A 15,819-nucleotide genomic window follows, 5' to 3' on the forward strand; every position below is an offset into this window, starting at 1 on the left:
TAAAATCCCTGCCTGCTGAAAGAGCTGTATCTGATTGGCAGAGCACTCAGCCAATCACAGGCAGCGCTCAGTCATTCAATGAATGACAGCTGAGCGCTGCCTGTGATTGGTCACAGCGCTCAGCCAACCACAAGCAGCACTCAGCCATTCATTGAATTCAATCTTAAGACTTCACTTATTAGACTCCTACTTGGACTTCTTCCCAGAAAATCTTGGGGCTCTCAGTGACCAACATGGCGAATGTTTCCAACAGCAGATTTCTACAATAGAACAGAGGTACCAAGACAAGTAGAGTCCCAGTATGCTGGCTGACTATTGATGGGCCATGAAGAAAGACATCCCAGAAGCAAAATATTCCATCAATCATCATCAAAAGCTTCCTAGGTGAACTGTATTTCACATAATGTTGACTTACATAAGTACTAATTTTATAAGACTCGAAATGTGGGTCACAAAAATTCCTGCCTGATGTAAAGTTCTAACAACATACATGAATTCAGGAGGTAAAATACTACAAGAATCACCATTAAATATTCTTGTGAAAGAAAAAAGTTTTATTTTGTAGGCCAGTGTAATCGTCCCGTGTAGAAGGGCCATAACTCATGCTCAAACTAAAGAGTGACAGCTTACCCTTCCTGACTATGCTCCCATCTGGTCCTTTGGCTTGCTACCTCTTGTCTGTTGTCCTTTCAACATCCCTTGGCCTTATTCTTGAGGCCGCTCTCCCACAGTCCACATAAGTACACACCCACATTAATCACAATATAACAATAATCAGGTGCATATAAGTAATATACCCCCATATATAGATATACATTGCACCGGAATGGAATATGGAGACTCCTCTGCTTCCAGGGTGTAGTGCAGCGTCCATACCTATCCACTGCGCATGCGCGAGAATACGCCAATATTGCGGCCCTTGCCAGCAGTGGGTTCCCGCAGTGTCTGCGCACGCGACGTAACTAGAGATAAGTGAGCACGCTCAGATAAGGCAGTTACTCGAGCGAGCATTGCTTTTCTCGAGTAACTGCGTTCTCGTCCAAAAAAGGCTCGGGGGGGCAGTGGGGGGAATAGTGAGAAAGATCTCTCTCTCCCACCCGCCGCCCCCCCCCCCAGCCTGCAGTTACTCGAGAAGAGCGATACTCGCTTGAGTAATTGCCTTATCCGAACGTGCTCGCTCATCTCTTACCATAACCATAGGAGCTATAACGCTAGACGGAGCCCACAGGCAATCACACAGCCAGGTCATGTGATATAAAAAATAATCACAGGATCATTATACCGAGCAAAATACAAGAAAAAAACCATATATACACACAAAAGCATAATATTACTAACTAAATTAAATAATTATAAAAAAAACTATCAAAAAATATATTAACTACAGGACTTACTAGACGAAAAACTAGGCGACCATCGCCCCAGGTGGGTGGGGGCTTGGGAAGAGGTGCTAGGCCGGCCGGTCTTAGGAGAGCTCTGGTCTAGGGCTTTCCAGCTCACACACAAGATGTCCATCGCGAGCAGAATCCAGGAGCTAAATTTCAAAATTCTATCTAGATGGTACATGACTCCGGAAAGATTACATACCATCTTCCCATCAACCTCGAACATCTGCTGGCGCTGCAAAGCAGAGACCGGCTCGATGCTTCACATTTGGTGGGAATGCCCCATGGTCGCATCCATCTGGCACCAAATGAAAAACCTGTACGAGAGTACGTGCAGGGAGACTCTGGACATGACACCGGAGCTGGCGCTTTTGTCGATTGCCCCCAACACCCTGTCCCTCAAAAAAGGCCTCTTAAAATTCTTCATTTTGGCAACCCGCCTGTCAATCCCCAGGTTCTGGAAACAGGACAAGGAGGTTCCCAGACACGCATGGGTGGGGGCAATGGACGAAATAGCCCGGATGGAGAGATTGAGGCTAACCGACGACCCCCAGGGTTACGATAATTTCTATAAGACCTGGGCAATGTGGATAGATATACGGGAGACACCCTCATTCCCCAGATGGCTACAAACAGGTTCTTGCACATAAAACCAAACGACCAAGGCTGGCCTCTATACCACTGAACCCAATACCTGGACCCCCCTCTTCCCGCTCTCCCCTACCCCCCTGGCCCTAAACCCCTGTCTTTTCATATGTTACGGTTTACGAGATAACAAATTTCAAGCAAAACGCATCTCTGTTTTGAATAGGAATTTATTGCAATAACATTCATGGGGCCATGAGTGCTCTGCTCATGTTTAATATCGTTAACGCGTTAATGTAACTGTTTTGCCTTAACCCCTTAATGACATGGCCTATTTTGGCGTTGAGGACCAAGCGATTTTTTGGTATTTTTCCATCTCCATTTTTCAAAAGCCATAACTTTTTTATTTTTCCGTCGACGCGGCCGTATAAGGGCTCGTTTTTTGCGTGGCGATCTGTAGTTTTTATCGGTGCCACTTTTGGGTATATAGACAATATCGTAAATTTTTTATTTTTTTTTTTAATGATAACAGGGAGAGAAAACGCATCAATTCTGCCATAGATTTTTTTTTTTTTTTTTTACAGCGTTAATCATGCAGCATAAATGACACACTAAATTTTTTCTGCGGGTCGGTACGGTAACAACGATACCAAAATTGTTATATTTTTTTTAGGTTTTTACACTTTTTTGCAATAAAACCCCCTTTTTTTGGAAATCTTTTTTTTTTCTCTATAGCTGCATTCAAAGTCATGTAACTTTTTTATTTTTCTATGTACGGAGCTCTATGAGGGCTTATTTTTTGCGAGACGAGCTGTAGTTTTTATTGGTACCATTTTGGGAAATGTACGGCTTTTTTGATCACTTTTATTGCATTTTTTGTGAGGCAAAATGCTAAAAATTAGCATTTTGCCTCTGTTTTTTAGCGTTTTTTTTTACGCTTTTTGTCGTACAAAATAGAAAGCGTGTTCAACTTTTTGTACACGTCGTTACGGACGCGTCAATACCAAATATGTGGGGTTTTAGTTTTTTTTTCCCTTTTTTTATGCTAATATTAGAAAAAGCATAAAAAAAGGGGTTTTTTACATTTTTTTTTTACATTTTTCTTTTTTTTACACTTTTCTTTTCTTTTTTTTACACTATTTGAGTCCCTCTGAGGGACTTGCAGCACTATGCCTATGATCGCTGTCATAAGGCATGGCAAAGCTACTGCTCTGCCATGCCTTATCGCTTGTACAGCGATTATAGGCACAGGCAATACAGGACGCCGGTGTCTGGCGTCCTGTTGCCATGGTGACAGGCCGGGCTCTCGCGATAACATCGCGAGTTCCGGCCGGAGACACACAGGGATCGCGATCCCTCTGTGAACTCTTTCCCTGCCGCGATCTACTTAGATCGCGGCAGGGAAGGGGTTAACAGCGGCGGGCGCATCTCCGATGCCCCCCCGCTGTTGGAGCGGGACGCCGGCTGTGACTGACAGCCGGCTCCCGCTGCGGGATAGCGCGGGATCTTATGTGATCCCGCGCTATCTCCAGGACGTACCAGGTACGTCATGTTGCGGGAAGTACCAGGCTGCCATGACGTACCAGGTACGTCCAGGAGCGGGAAGGGGTTAATGTTAAAATCCAATAAAATTTATTGAACAAAACAAAAAAAAAAAATTAACTACAAGACAAGTTTTATGCCGTATCTCAAAATAGCGAATTCTTTATTTAAATAGTGAAAACATAATGAAAAAGAAGGGAGAGCGATTAAAAATCTTCATTTAATTTCATAGTTGTAAAGAAATTAGAAGACGAAAGGGGGAAAAATTTATCAAAGCAGAGGAGACATCAATCCAGACCAGAGCAATTAACAGGACTAATCATAAAACCTAATACACCCGGACCAAACAGGTTTCATGCCAGGGAAATGCACTCGGGAAAGCTTCCCTAGACGCTACAAAAGCATTCAACTCCACTGAATGGCCATGTACTACGAAGGTTTGGTTTTGACAAAGTTTTTGTTATATGGGTTTCAATGCTCTATAAATCGCCCTGGGCGTCTATCTCGGTAAATGGTTCCTGCTCCCCTTATTTCCATCTGCACAGGGGTAAGAGACAGGGATGTCCCCTTTCCCCATCCTTTTTGCTCTGGCTATAGAACCTCTGGCCATTATGATCAGGAGGAGCCCAGTGTTTGGGGTAACGTGAGGATCAAGTGGCGCTCTATGCCGACGACCTCATGTTATTTCTGTCTAACCCAGCAATATCTCTTATGCCGGCCATAGAAACTATAAACCAATATAGAGGCTTCTCAGGCCTTCATATTAACTGGTCAAAATCCGCTTTGATGCCTTTGTCTAGGACGAGCCCGCTGAGTGACTCTGTCTCACTTTATGGACTCCAGATTAGAAACTCCTTTAAATATCTGGGACTGCAGATCTCTAATATTGCAGGACGGTCCTTAGATTTGAATGTATACCCTCTGATAGATCTATGTAAAACTAAATTCTAAACCTGGGGATTCTTAGCGATTTCGGTGGCCGGGCGTGTCAATTTGATAAAAATGAGTCTTGGCTAAATTTCTATATATCCTACAACACACCCTAATAGTAATCCCTTCACGATATTTCAGGTCCATGGACTCGCTCATGACATCTTTTATATGGGGATGTTCCCATCCGAAACTTAAAATCTCCACTCTCCAGAGTCCGAGGCAGGAAGCTGGGGCTGCTCTCCCGGATTTATTCCAATATTACATAGCTAGCCAATTGGTCCACCTACAATGCTGGCTGGGAGATGACCCGCTCCCCAATTCAGAGTCACACTTGGCTCACTACCTAAAAATCCCCAATTTGTGGCCTGTGTTGGAATCTCCCGCTTCATTGACTGGTAAACTGCTCTCAATACATAAACTGGCCTCTAATATATGGAGATAATCTAAATCAGGTAATACTTTTTCTGATATAATGGCTGATACACCTTATGGCATAAACCCTGGTTTGACAGAGCTGGTTCCCTTATAGGATGGGGGTGCATTATGTTATGATCATGTGGGCAAACTAAGCACGGGGCCGACACGATTGTGACGGAGAGGACTGGGTATGCACATGGGTTTCTGGCAAACCGACCCTGTTCTACAGGGGAGGATGGCATGGCCCTACCTGAGCGGGGACATTGCCCCAATAGGGGCAGCCCAGCGGTCTTCGAATCTGGGCCCTAGCTGATCCTAGGAGCCACGCACCAGAACAGGACGCATTCACATGCCACATGACATGGACTGAACAACAGGACACAGAGCCAGAATACACAGCATACAGCAGCCAAAATACAGCCACTAAGAACAGATGATAAGCTGAATGTAAATACCAGGTATTAGTTGACGTTTTGTACAAGACGTGGAAGCTAGCAGGCCACTTCACGGCTCCTGGTTATACTGGTAGTCCCTACACTAACCAGGAGTCCAGCAGAACTGGACAGTTCACACCGCACGCTGCAACAGGACAGGACACAGATCGCAGGTCATACAGCAAGCTAACACAAAACTGACAGAATTTAAACGTACAAACGGACGTGAACCAGCAAGACCCAGATCACACAGAAAGCTTACAACAGGACAGATACATTTAAACCGTACAAGACCAGCTTCATACTGACCAGAGCTGGGTTTATATGTGAGCACAGACCCAGGAGATTGGCTAGCATGAAGTATCACACCCAGCCAGCTCAATTAATCCTCAACCACCTGTAGCTGTGCTGCTAGGAAACCTAGAACTACAGATCCCAGCAGCACATGTAACAGGCGGTCAGTGCACGTGTGATTAGGGTTGCCACCAGCAGTGGTGCTATGAGTGGAGATAATAGAGGTGCCTCATCCCTTTTACCTGCTCCATCCTGTTTGGCGATTGTAATTTGTGGATCCCTCCAGATCTGCAGCGGACGTTGACCTGAGCACCAACTGAGTAAGGTTGGTGCAGCGATGACTGTGAGAGACTCCGGCCCCACTTCACAGCTCGCATCCTACTGTATGTATAGGGAGCTCCGAGTCCCCATCATGGTGGATCTGTTAATGTGTATTATTGGTGCCCATATATCGTTATCACTGCGACTAAATAAGATTATTGTCCCCTGATAAATAAGGTGACCGGGAAAAGGGGTTTGTATATTATCTGCACTTCTTGGCAGCCGGTGTCTCTCTGCAGTTGTCTTTTTCTTGCCTATATGTGTTACATTTTGGGTCATTATTGGCACTTCTGTATGTTGAATCACCATCTTATCTGCTCCACAGAGGTTGCTGTCCGCTGCAGTAAGGGCCCTTTTACACGGAACGATTATTGTTCAAATAAATCTTTGGTTCCTGCGAATCTGTGAACACGGCCACCGATTGGACGACAAATGGGAATTCATTCACTTTAATCATTCACTCGTCTGTGTGTGTTAGGCCTCCTGCACACAGGCGGGTCGGACCCCGAATGCGGGATTCCTGCAGTGGAGTTTGACCTGGTGACCCCTGCTTACCTGTCCACCGGGCTCTGCACACGCTGCGGATGAGCCTACCAGCACTCTGTCCCACATGCGCAGTAGCTACCGGCGCTGGGGGGTGACACTTAATCTGTGATACTTCCGCAGTGCTCACTGCAGAAGTGCCGCAGGATGGGCGTCTTCCATTGACTTCAATGAAAGCTGGTCCCATGTAACCCGTACAAAATTGCAGCTGCGATTATTCTCTGCGAGCGGAACATCCCAATCGATTTCCACTTATGGGGATTAAATGGCGTTTTGCCATTGAGTACTGTGGGGCAGTATTTGCTGCGGAGTCCTGAGGCGGACGCCCACCCCGGACTCCACAATGCAAATATGCCCGTGTGCAGGAGGCCTTAACAGTGATCGTTTACATTCACCACTATTATGAACGACTGATCGATATGCGAACACAATTGTGAACAATTTATCTGCCTGTATAAACAGACTGAACAGGACAACTCTGTCATCATTCACTTGCAAGAACAATTTATCGCTCCGTGTAAAGTCAGACCTAAAGACTCTTTTACACGCAACTATTATCGCTCAAAGATCATTCAAACGTCCGAAAGTGAGCAATAATTATTACATGTAAACGCAGGCATCATGCGCTATTCAGTCACTTGTCTTTCAGCCTTGGTTTTCAGCCGCCATAAAAAGTATCATTAAGGCACTGAGAATTCCTTCCAGTAAATGCAGTACAGACTTTTCAGCGCCTGAAGGGTGACTACCCACTAGCGTTTGCGAATTTGCTGCGTTTTTTCCCCAGGTGTCTATGGGGCTTTCTAGTGTTAAAAACGCATCGCGGCAAAATCACAATTTGCCGCGAAATCACGATTTTGCGCAATGCGATTTTAACATTTCAAGTCCCATAGACCCCTGGAGAAAAAACGCTGCGAATTTCGCAGTGAAAAAGAACTGTAGGGGGTAGTCACCCTAAGGGTGCATTCAGACGACCGTACATCGGCTGGGTTTTCACGCCCAGCCGATATACGGCGACCCTCTCTGCAGGGGGAGGAAGCTGGAAGAGCCGGGAGCAGTGCTCTGAGCTCCCGCCCCCTCTCCACCCCTCGCCACTATTTGCAATGAGAGGGCCCGGAACAGGGGCGGGGCTAAGTTTCCAGATGTAGCTCCGCCCTGTTCCGTTCCTCTCATTGCAAATAGTGAGGGGGTGGAGAGGAGGCGGGAGCTCAGTGCACTGCTCCTGGCTCTTCCAGCTTCCTCCCCCTGCAGAGAGGGACACCGTATATCGGCTGGGCGTGAAAACACAGCCGATATACGATCTTCTGAATGCACCATTAGGGCGCCCACCCACTGGCGTTTGCGATTTTCGTGTGTGAAAAACGCAGCGTTTTCGTCGCGTTTTTGGTGCGTTTTCCGCGCGTTTTTCACGGCTTTTTCGCGGCATTTTCGCGGCTTTTTGCGTTAATTTACATTGACATTCATGGGTGCATTAAGAGAAAAATAAGGACACATATGCAACTGACAGTTCCTATGTTAAAAATTGCAACGGACTGAAACAAAAAACGCCAGTGGACAGGAGTACATTCAAAACTAATTGCTCTTGAGAAAAAACGCAAAACGCAAAGGAAAAAAAATCGCCAGTGGGTGGGCGCCCTTAGGATGGTTTTGTTTGCTTTGCAAACACAATGAGCTCAGTGTTTACTCATGCCAGGAGAGGACAATGTAATCACTGTATATACAGGTGAGAAACACAAAAGGAAGCCAAGACATCCTGCAAAACCAGTTGGCTTTCTGCAGCCCGCCCCATACTCCTCACCGCTGCGCACAGCAACAAGAAGCCCCTGTGATAATCCACAGAAGACAAGTATTCCAGCCCAGCAGATCCCTGCGGATTTAATAACACTTATTTCAGCATATTAGGAGTTAAAAGCCATTTAAAGCAATAAGAGAGCAGACAGGGCAGTGCGATCTCCTGCTACTGCTCCGATCTCCTGCTACTGCTCCGACAGCTGTAGCAGGAAATTCCTTCATTGCCCCAGCATGTCCCCTCATTATTGGACACTGAGACAATGATGTGATAATGATGTGACAGTGCTGTCCCAGTGTCCAGTAATGAGGGGACATGCTGGAGAGATGAAGGAATCTCCTGCTAACAGCTGTCACAGCAGTAGGAGCAGATCGTGATCTCTAGCAGCACTTTCAATGGCATTGAAAGTAATTGAAAGTGAAAGTAGCACCAAACATGCCCTCACATACACATGCTCCCCCCCTCAAACTGCCACTCCCCTCACAGTGCCCCCTCCAAAGTGCCACTTACCCCCCAATGGCCCCTACACACATGTCCCCTCCCACAGTGTCTCCCCAAAGTGCCCCAACACATGCCCCGCCCACAGTGCCCCTCCCTCCAAAGTGCCCCCCCACACACATGCCCCCCCAGTGTCCCCAGTGCTGACCCCCACAAGTAGACTGACAACACCCCCGACCCCTCCCTGCCACAAGTACAGTGACACCTATATAGATAACACAGCTCACCCCTCCCCTCCCTGCACAGGCAAGATTACACAGTGTGTGCTAAATTACCGTGACAACCCCCTCGCCCCCCCGCACCCTCATCAGCACGACAAATTACTGTCACAGCCCCCCTCCCACCCCATGCGACAAATTACTGTGACAATGTGACAACACCCCCCCCCCCCCTCTTTCCCCAGCGACAAGTCAATGTGACTGCACCCCGAATGGGATGTGAGTAAAAAGTCAACCAGTAAAAAAAACGTTAGAGTGAATGCCCACGGACAGATTTCTACCGATTTTACCGCATCAAAAATCCGCAGCTATTGAACCTAAAGGCTTTCTGCCTGCCAATGCTCACATGCGGAATTCTGCCGCAGATTTGCGCCACTGGAAAAAAAACTCGGCATGTTCTATTTTAATGTGCATTTCCGCAGCAGGAGGTCCCCATTAGGGCTCCCACACACTTGCGTTTGCGTTTTTTGTTAAAGCGATTGTCAATGGGACTTTCTAATGTTAAAAACGCAACAAAATGCACCAAAAACGCAATTTGCACTGCGTTACGTTTTTAACATTAGAAAGTCCCATTGACAATCGCGTTAACAAAAAACGCAAACGCAAGTGTGTGGGAGCCCTAAGGCCTCCCTCACACAGGGCGTTTGCAGAAACGCAGCGTTTACTGCAGATTCCGCCCCGTTTCAGCAGCGCTGGCATACTTTATGCCAGCGTTTTGGCTGCGTTTTCAGCTCGGCTGAAAATGCAGCCAAGAATGCTGAAAAGAAAAAAAAAAAGCAATACTCACCTAGCCGCTGCAGTCTGGGTCGCGGCCGCTGGTCTCTGCCGCTGATCCGGGCTTCCTCTGCACTCACAAGTCTATTGCCGTAGGCCAGGTTTGAGAACCCAGACTCCGGCAATAGAGTGCTGTGATTGGTTGTCGGTGCTTGCTCGATGCCCAATCACAGCCCTTCATTGACTATCTCAGCCAATCAGAGCTTGCCGGCGCTGATTGGCTGAGACAGTCAATGAAGGGCTGTGATTGGGCATTGAGCGTGCCGACAACCAATCACAGCACTCTATTGCTGGAGCCGGGGTTCTCAAACCTGGCCTACGGCAATAGACTTGTGAATGCAGGGGAAGCCCGGATGAGCGGCAGAGACCAGCGGCCGCGACCCGGACTGCAGCGCCTAGGTGAGTATTACTTTCTTTTTTTCCTCTAGCCTAGCTGGGACTGATTTTCGGGGTGAGGGCTTCTATTACAAGCCCTCACCCCAAAAATCGGCGAGCGGTTAACGCTGCCAAAAACGCGGCACCAAGTGTTGCCACGTTTTCAGGAGTGCTAAAACCACTGCCCATTCATTTCAATGGGCGACGCAGGGCTGAAAACTCCCCAAAAAAGAACTTGCATCGCTGTCAAAGCGCAGCGTTGGAAGGCGCTGTTTTCAGCCCTGTGTGAGCAGCCCCATTGAAATGAATGGGAGTGTTGTACAGTGTTTAGCGCTGGGCTGAAAAGGCAGCGTTAAATAACGTACAAAACGCCCTGTGTGAGGGAGGCCTTAGTCCTACAGATATGGGGGTGTGGGAGAGCTGGTATAGTGCTGCATGGAGGAGCGGGACAGTAAAATGTTCTGGGAACAGCGCCACCTGCAGGCTTGTGTCACATGTACTGTATATGGGTTGGAGAAGCCTCCAGCCCTCCTCCGCACGGCCACGAGCAGGCCGCCGTGTCCCCCGTTATCAGAGCAGTTGGTGAGGAGGGTCTGCAGGTATCAGCAGGTCCCAATATGGGAGATGGGAGAGTCTCAACGAGAGAGCCGGAGAGCACCGACCACATGTGGGGAGATGGGAGAGCGGACACTTACCGAGCGCCACGGGCATCAGGTAGGAGACACTTCAGTGTGCAGTCAAGTCCGGAGAGGAGCGGACCAAGAACACCCCCGGGCAGGAGACACTGGTAACACTGGGGAGCAGCAGCTCCGGGCTGGTTGTTGTGAGAGGAGATACAGGGAGGAGATGAGAGCTGCGGTAAGTAATCTGTACCTGTAGAACAAACAGCGGACAAGGACCAAGTAATAGCAGTGCAGGAAATCTGTGAAACAGAACACTTCTCTCCTCCCTTGTATCTCTCCGCCCCGCCTGCTGTCCTGTAATATCTGTGACCTTTCAGTCTTCGCCTCCCCTGCTGGCTGCAGTCTTGTACCTCCACCATAACAGAGCTGCCGGCTGTCACTCCTGGGGCTGTTAAGCATCTTCCCGGAGGGCAATTACCCCCCAGTCTATACTGGGGAAGTACATCTATTACCACCCAGTGTATACCGGGGCTGTTCATCTATTACCCCCCAGTGTATACCGGGGCAGTTCATCTATTACCCCCCAGTGTATACCGGGGCAGTTCATCTATTACCCCCCAGTGTATACCGGGGCAGTTCATCTATTACCCCCCAGTGTATACCGGGGCAGTTCATCTATTACCCCCCAGTGTATACCGGGGCAGTTCATCTATTACTCCCAGTGTATACCGGGGCAGTTTATCTATTACCTCCCCCTCCCCCCAGTGTATACCGGGGCAGTTCATCTATTACTCCCCAGTGTATACCGGGGCAGTTCATCTATTACTCCCCAGTGTATACCGAGGCAGTTTATCTATTCCCCCCCCTCCCCCCAGTGTATACCGGGGCAGTTCATCTATTACCCCCCAGTGTATACCGGGACAGTTAATCTATTACCCATCAGTGTATACCGGGGCAGTTCATCTATTACCCCCCCAGTGTATACCGGGGCAGTTCATCTATTACCCCCCAGTGTATACCGGGGCAGTTCATCTATTACCCCCCCAGTGTATACCGGGGCAGTTCATCTATTACCCCCCAGTGTATACCCGGGCAGTTCATCTATTACCCCCCAGTGTATACCGGTGCAGTTCATCTATTTACCCCCCAGTGTATACCAAGGCAGTTCATCTATTACCCCCCCCAGTGTATACCGGGGCAGTTCATCTATTACCCCCCAGTGTATACCCGGGCAGTTCATCTATTACCCCCCAGTGTATACCCGGGCAGTTCATCTATTACCTCCCAGTGTATACTGGAGCAGTTCATCTATTACCCCCCAGTGTATACCCGGGCAGTTCATCTATTACCTCCCAGTGTATACTGGAGCAGTTCATCTATTACCCCCAGTGTATACCGGGGCAGTTCATCTATTACCCCCCAGTGTATACCGGGGCAGTTCATCTATTACTCCCCAGTGTATACCGGGGCAGTTTATCTATTACCTCCCCCTCCCCCCAGTGTATACCGGGGCAGTTCATCTATTACTCCCCAGTGTATACCGGGGCAGTTCATCTATTACTCCCCAGTGTATACCGAGGCAGTTTATCTATTACCCCCCCTCCCCCCAGTGTATACCGGGGCAGTTCATCTATTACCCCCCAGTGTATACCGGGACAGTTAATCTATTACCCATCAGTGTATACCGGGGCAGTTCATCTATTACCCCCCCAGTGTATACCGGGGCAGTTCATCTATTACCCCCCAGTGTATACCGGGGCAGTTCATCTATTACCCCCCCAGTGTATACCGGGGCAGTTCATCTATTACCCCCCAGTGTATACCCGGGCAGTTCATCTATTACCCCCCAGTGTATACCGGTGCAGTTCATCTATTTACCCCCCAGTGTATACCAAGGCAGTTCATCTATTACCCCCCCCAGTGTATACCGGGGCAGTTCATCTATTACCCCCCAGTGTATACCCGGGCAGTTCATCTATTACCCCCCAGTGTATACCCGGGCAGTTCATCTATTACCTCCCAGTGTATACTGGAGCAGTTCATCTATTACCCCCCAGTGTATACCCGGGCAGTTCATCTATTACCTCCCAGTGTATACTGGAGCAGTTCATCTATTACCCCCAGTGTATACCGGGGCAGTTCATCTATTACCCCCCCAGTGTATACCGGGGCAGTTCATCTATTTACCCCCCAGTGTATACCGGGGCAGTTCATCTATTACCCACCAGTGTATACCGGGGCAGTTCATCTATTACCCCCAGTGTTTACCGGGGCAGTTCATCTATTACCCTCCCAGTGTATATTGGGGCAGTTCATCTATTATCTCCCAGTGTATACTGGGGCAGGTCAACTATTACCCCCCAGTGTATACCGGGGCAGTTCATTTATTACCCCCCAGTGTATACCGGGGCAGTTCATCTATTACCCCCCAGTGTATACCGGGGCAGTTCATCTATTACACCCCAGTGTATACCGGGGCAGTTCATCTATTTATCCCCCAGTGTATACCGGGGCAGTTCATCTATTTATCCCCCAGTGTATACCGAGGCAGTTCATCTATTACCCCCCCAGTGTATACCGGGGCAGTTCATCTATAACCCCCCCCCCCCCCAGTGTATACCGGGGCAGTTCATCTTTTACCCCCCAGTGTATACCGGGGCAGTTCATCTATTATTCCCCCAGTGTATACCGGGGCAGTTCATCTATTACCCCCCCAGTGTATACCGGGGCAGTTCATCTATTACCCCCCAGTGTATACCGGGGCAGTTCATCTATAACCCCCCCCCCCCCCTAGTGTATACCGGGGCAGTTCATCTATTACCCCCCAGTGTATATTGAGGCAGTTCATCTATTACCCTCCAGTGTACACCGGGGCAGTTCATCTATTACCCCCGGCTACACTGATGAGATCTCTGTTCTGGCCCCCCCTTGTTCCACATGACCTACGCTGGGAGTAATGGGGGTCTCATAGAAAGTGACTTCTGTAGGATTCAACGAGTCACATTGGGCCCCCGAGGAGCGGACCGCTGACGATATCTCAGCCGTAAAGCAGCGGATAAAGAGATTAAAGAAGAATTCCCAATATGCACTTTTATTTGCTCCAATATGGACTTTATGGCACTTGTACCTGGGAGAACCATAAGAAGCTCCTCAGAGGGGCTCTAACTCCTTATGTCCAAAATAGTCCATGTCACTAAGGATGTAATGATTTTTGGGGTTTTCATCTCCACTTTTCTAGAGCCATGACCTTTCATTCTTCCATTGACATGGCCGTAGAAATGCAGGAACAGAGCAGAAGCCACGGCACTCAAACTAAACCACACTTAGGGGCACAGATAGCATGCAGAGCCACTTAATGGGGACCTGAACCCAAAGTCTCCAAGGAAATCCAAGCAAAAGAAGTTGTAGGAAGTGGCAGCACAAGCTTGATAAAGGCCACTTTATTTATGCCCCTCATCCTGGGGACAGTTGTAGGTCCCAGAGGTGGCATCCGCATCTATCAAACATTTATAGCATATCTTATGGATCTGCCCTGATTGTCTGAGATGGGAACATTTATGGGAACCCGTCATCAGCCATAAGCTCCATACACTAAGGCTATATGAACACGGATGATTTTACCATCTCTTTTATTTTGTCTGAAAATCACTTGGTCTAAAATTGCGCAGAAACAGAACTTCATCCGAACGGGTTCATTCACACCGGCGATTTCACATTCAGACCGATAATTATAATCCAAGCTAATTATATATACATACATTATAATCCAAGTTAGAAAACACAAATAAGAGTCGCAGCATCTCCTGTTTTCTGATTCTCAGCCAAGATCAGGACATGTAATGTGCCGCGTCCCACACACTGGGCAGCACACTGTTGGTGTGCCGGAGGCAAGCTGCGCCCGAAAATCTCAGACGCAACTCGCTATAGTCAGTGTGTGTGTGCTGTAATGTTGCTTATAGTTTAGGTGATGTGGAGCTCTGTAAGCTGTTCCATACTCCCCCCAGGCAGCTGTTCTTGCCCTGGCAAAGTTGGCAGGTGCCCAGCAGCGTGACTGTTATCTGAGATGCACCCGCACAGTCTTCTGAAGAAGAGAAAAGCTATTGTGGGCATGCCGACTTCGCTGGGGAACCCTACAGGAACGGGGGAATCAGGGGAGCCTGAAAAGAGGCTTCCGAACTCCACCTCACCTGAACTATAAACTCCACAACTTGGTTTATAGTTGATAACAGGTTCCCTTTACACAAAACCAAAGATCATAAATATAAATTCTCACTAAACTTGTTGAACAAAACTGAAGGATCTGAAAACATTTTTTTATTTACTTTTATTTTCATTTACAAACAATTCTACAAATAAAAGAATGAAGCAAACCTTGTTTTGGATCCTCTACAATGGGGCACAAACTGAAAAATCAGGAGGGATCACATGGACCCTGGGATGTTAAGTGGGGAGGGGGCGCTTGTTTTGGGGTTTTAGTGCTGGTGGGACATGTGGAATAATGAAGATGAACATCCGGTATTTACAGACTTTAATAGAACCAAATGAATTTAAAAATACAACAAAAGCCGTAAAACCGGCCGTGGATCCTGTACAGCACCGAGAACAGGAGGAGAAGACAAGAGGACGCGGCGGCTATTTACCGGGCCGGTCCTGTACAGCACCGAGAACATGGAGGAGAAGACAAGAGGACGCAGCGGCTATTTACCGGGCCGGTCCTGTACAGCACCGAGAACATGGAGAAGAAGACACAAGAGGACGCGGCGGCTATTTACCGGGCCGGTCCTGTACAGCACCGAGAACATGGAGGAGAAGACAAGAGGCGGCGGCTATTTACCGGGCCGGTCCTGTACAGCACCGAGAACATGGAGGAGAAGACACAAGAGGACGCGCCGGCTATTTACCGGGCCGGTCCTGTACAGCACCGAGAACATGGAGGAGAAGACAAGAAGACGCGGCGGCTATTTACCGGGCCGGTCCTGTACAGCACCGAGAACAGGAGGAGAAGACAAGAGGACGCGGCAGCTATTTACCGGGCCGGTCCTGTACAGCACCGAGAACAGGAGGAGAAGACAAGAGGACGCGGCAGCTATT

General features: G+C 48.3%; 1 protein-coding gene across 3 annotated transcripts in view; it reads right to left on the bottom strand.

Annotated features, from left to right (window-relative positions):
* Window positions 1-11,006, bottom strand: part of LOC136625242 (uncharacterized) — a 41,758-nt gene extending 30,752 nt beyond the window's left edge. For all 3 annotated transcript variants that reach the window (XR_010792525.1, XR_010792524.1, XM_066599286.1), the window contains exon 1: window positions 10,801-11,006. Coding sequence is in view for 1 of the 3 variants with exons in the window: in XM_066599286.1 (XP_066455383.1) it covers window positions 10,801-10,816 (16 nt within the window). In the remaining 2 variants the exon portion in view is untranslated. The remainder of the gene's footprint in view (window positions 1-10,800) is intronic.
* Window positions 11,007-15,819: the final 4,813 nt, after the last annotated feature.

The sequence above is a fragment of the Eleutherodactylus coqui genome, chromosome 4 (assembly GCF_035609145.1).
Source record: "Eleutherodactylus coqui strain aEleCoq1 chromosome 4, aEleCoq1.hap1, whole genome shotgun sequence".
NCBI classification, from domain to species: Eukaryota; Metazoa; Chordata; class Amphibia; order Anura; family Eleutherodactylidae; genus Eleutherodactylus; species Eleutherodactylus coqui.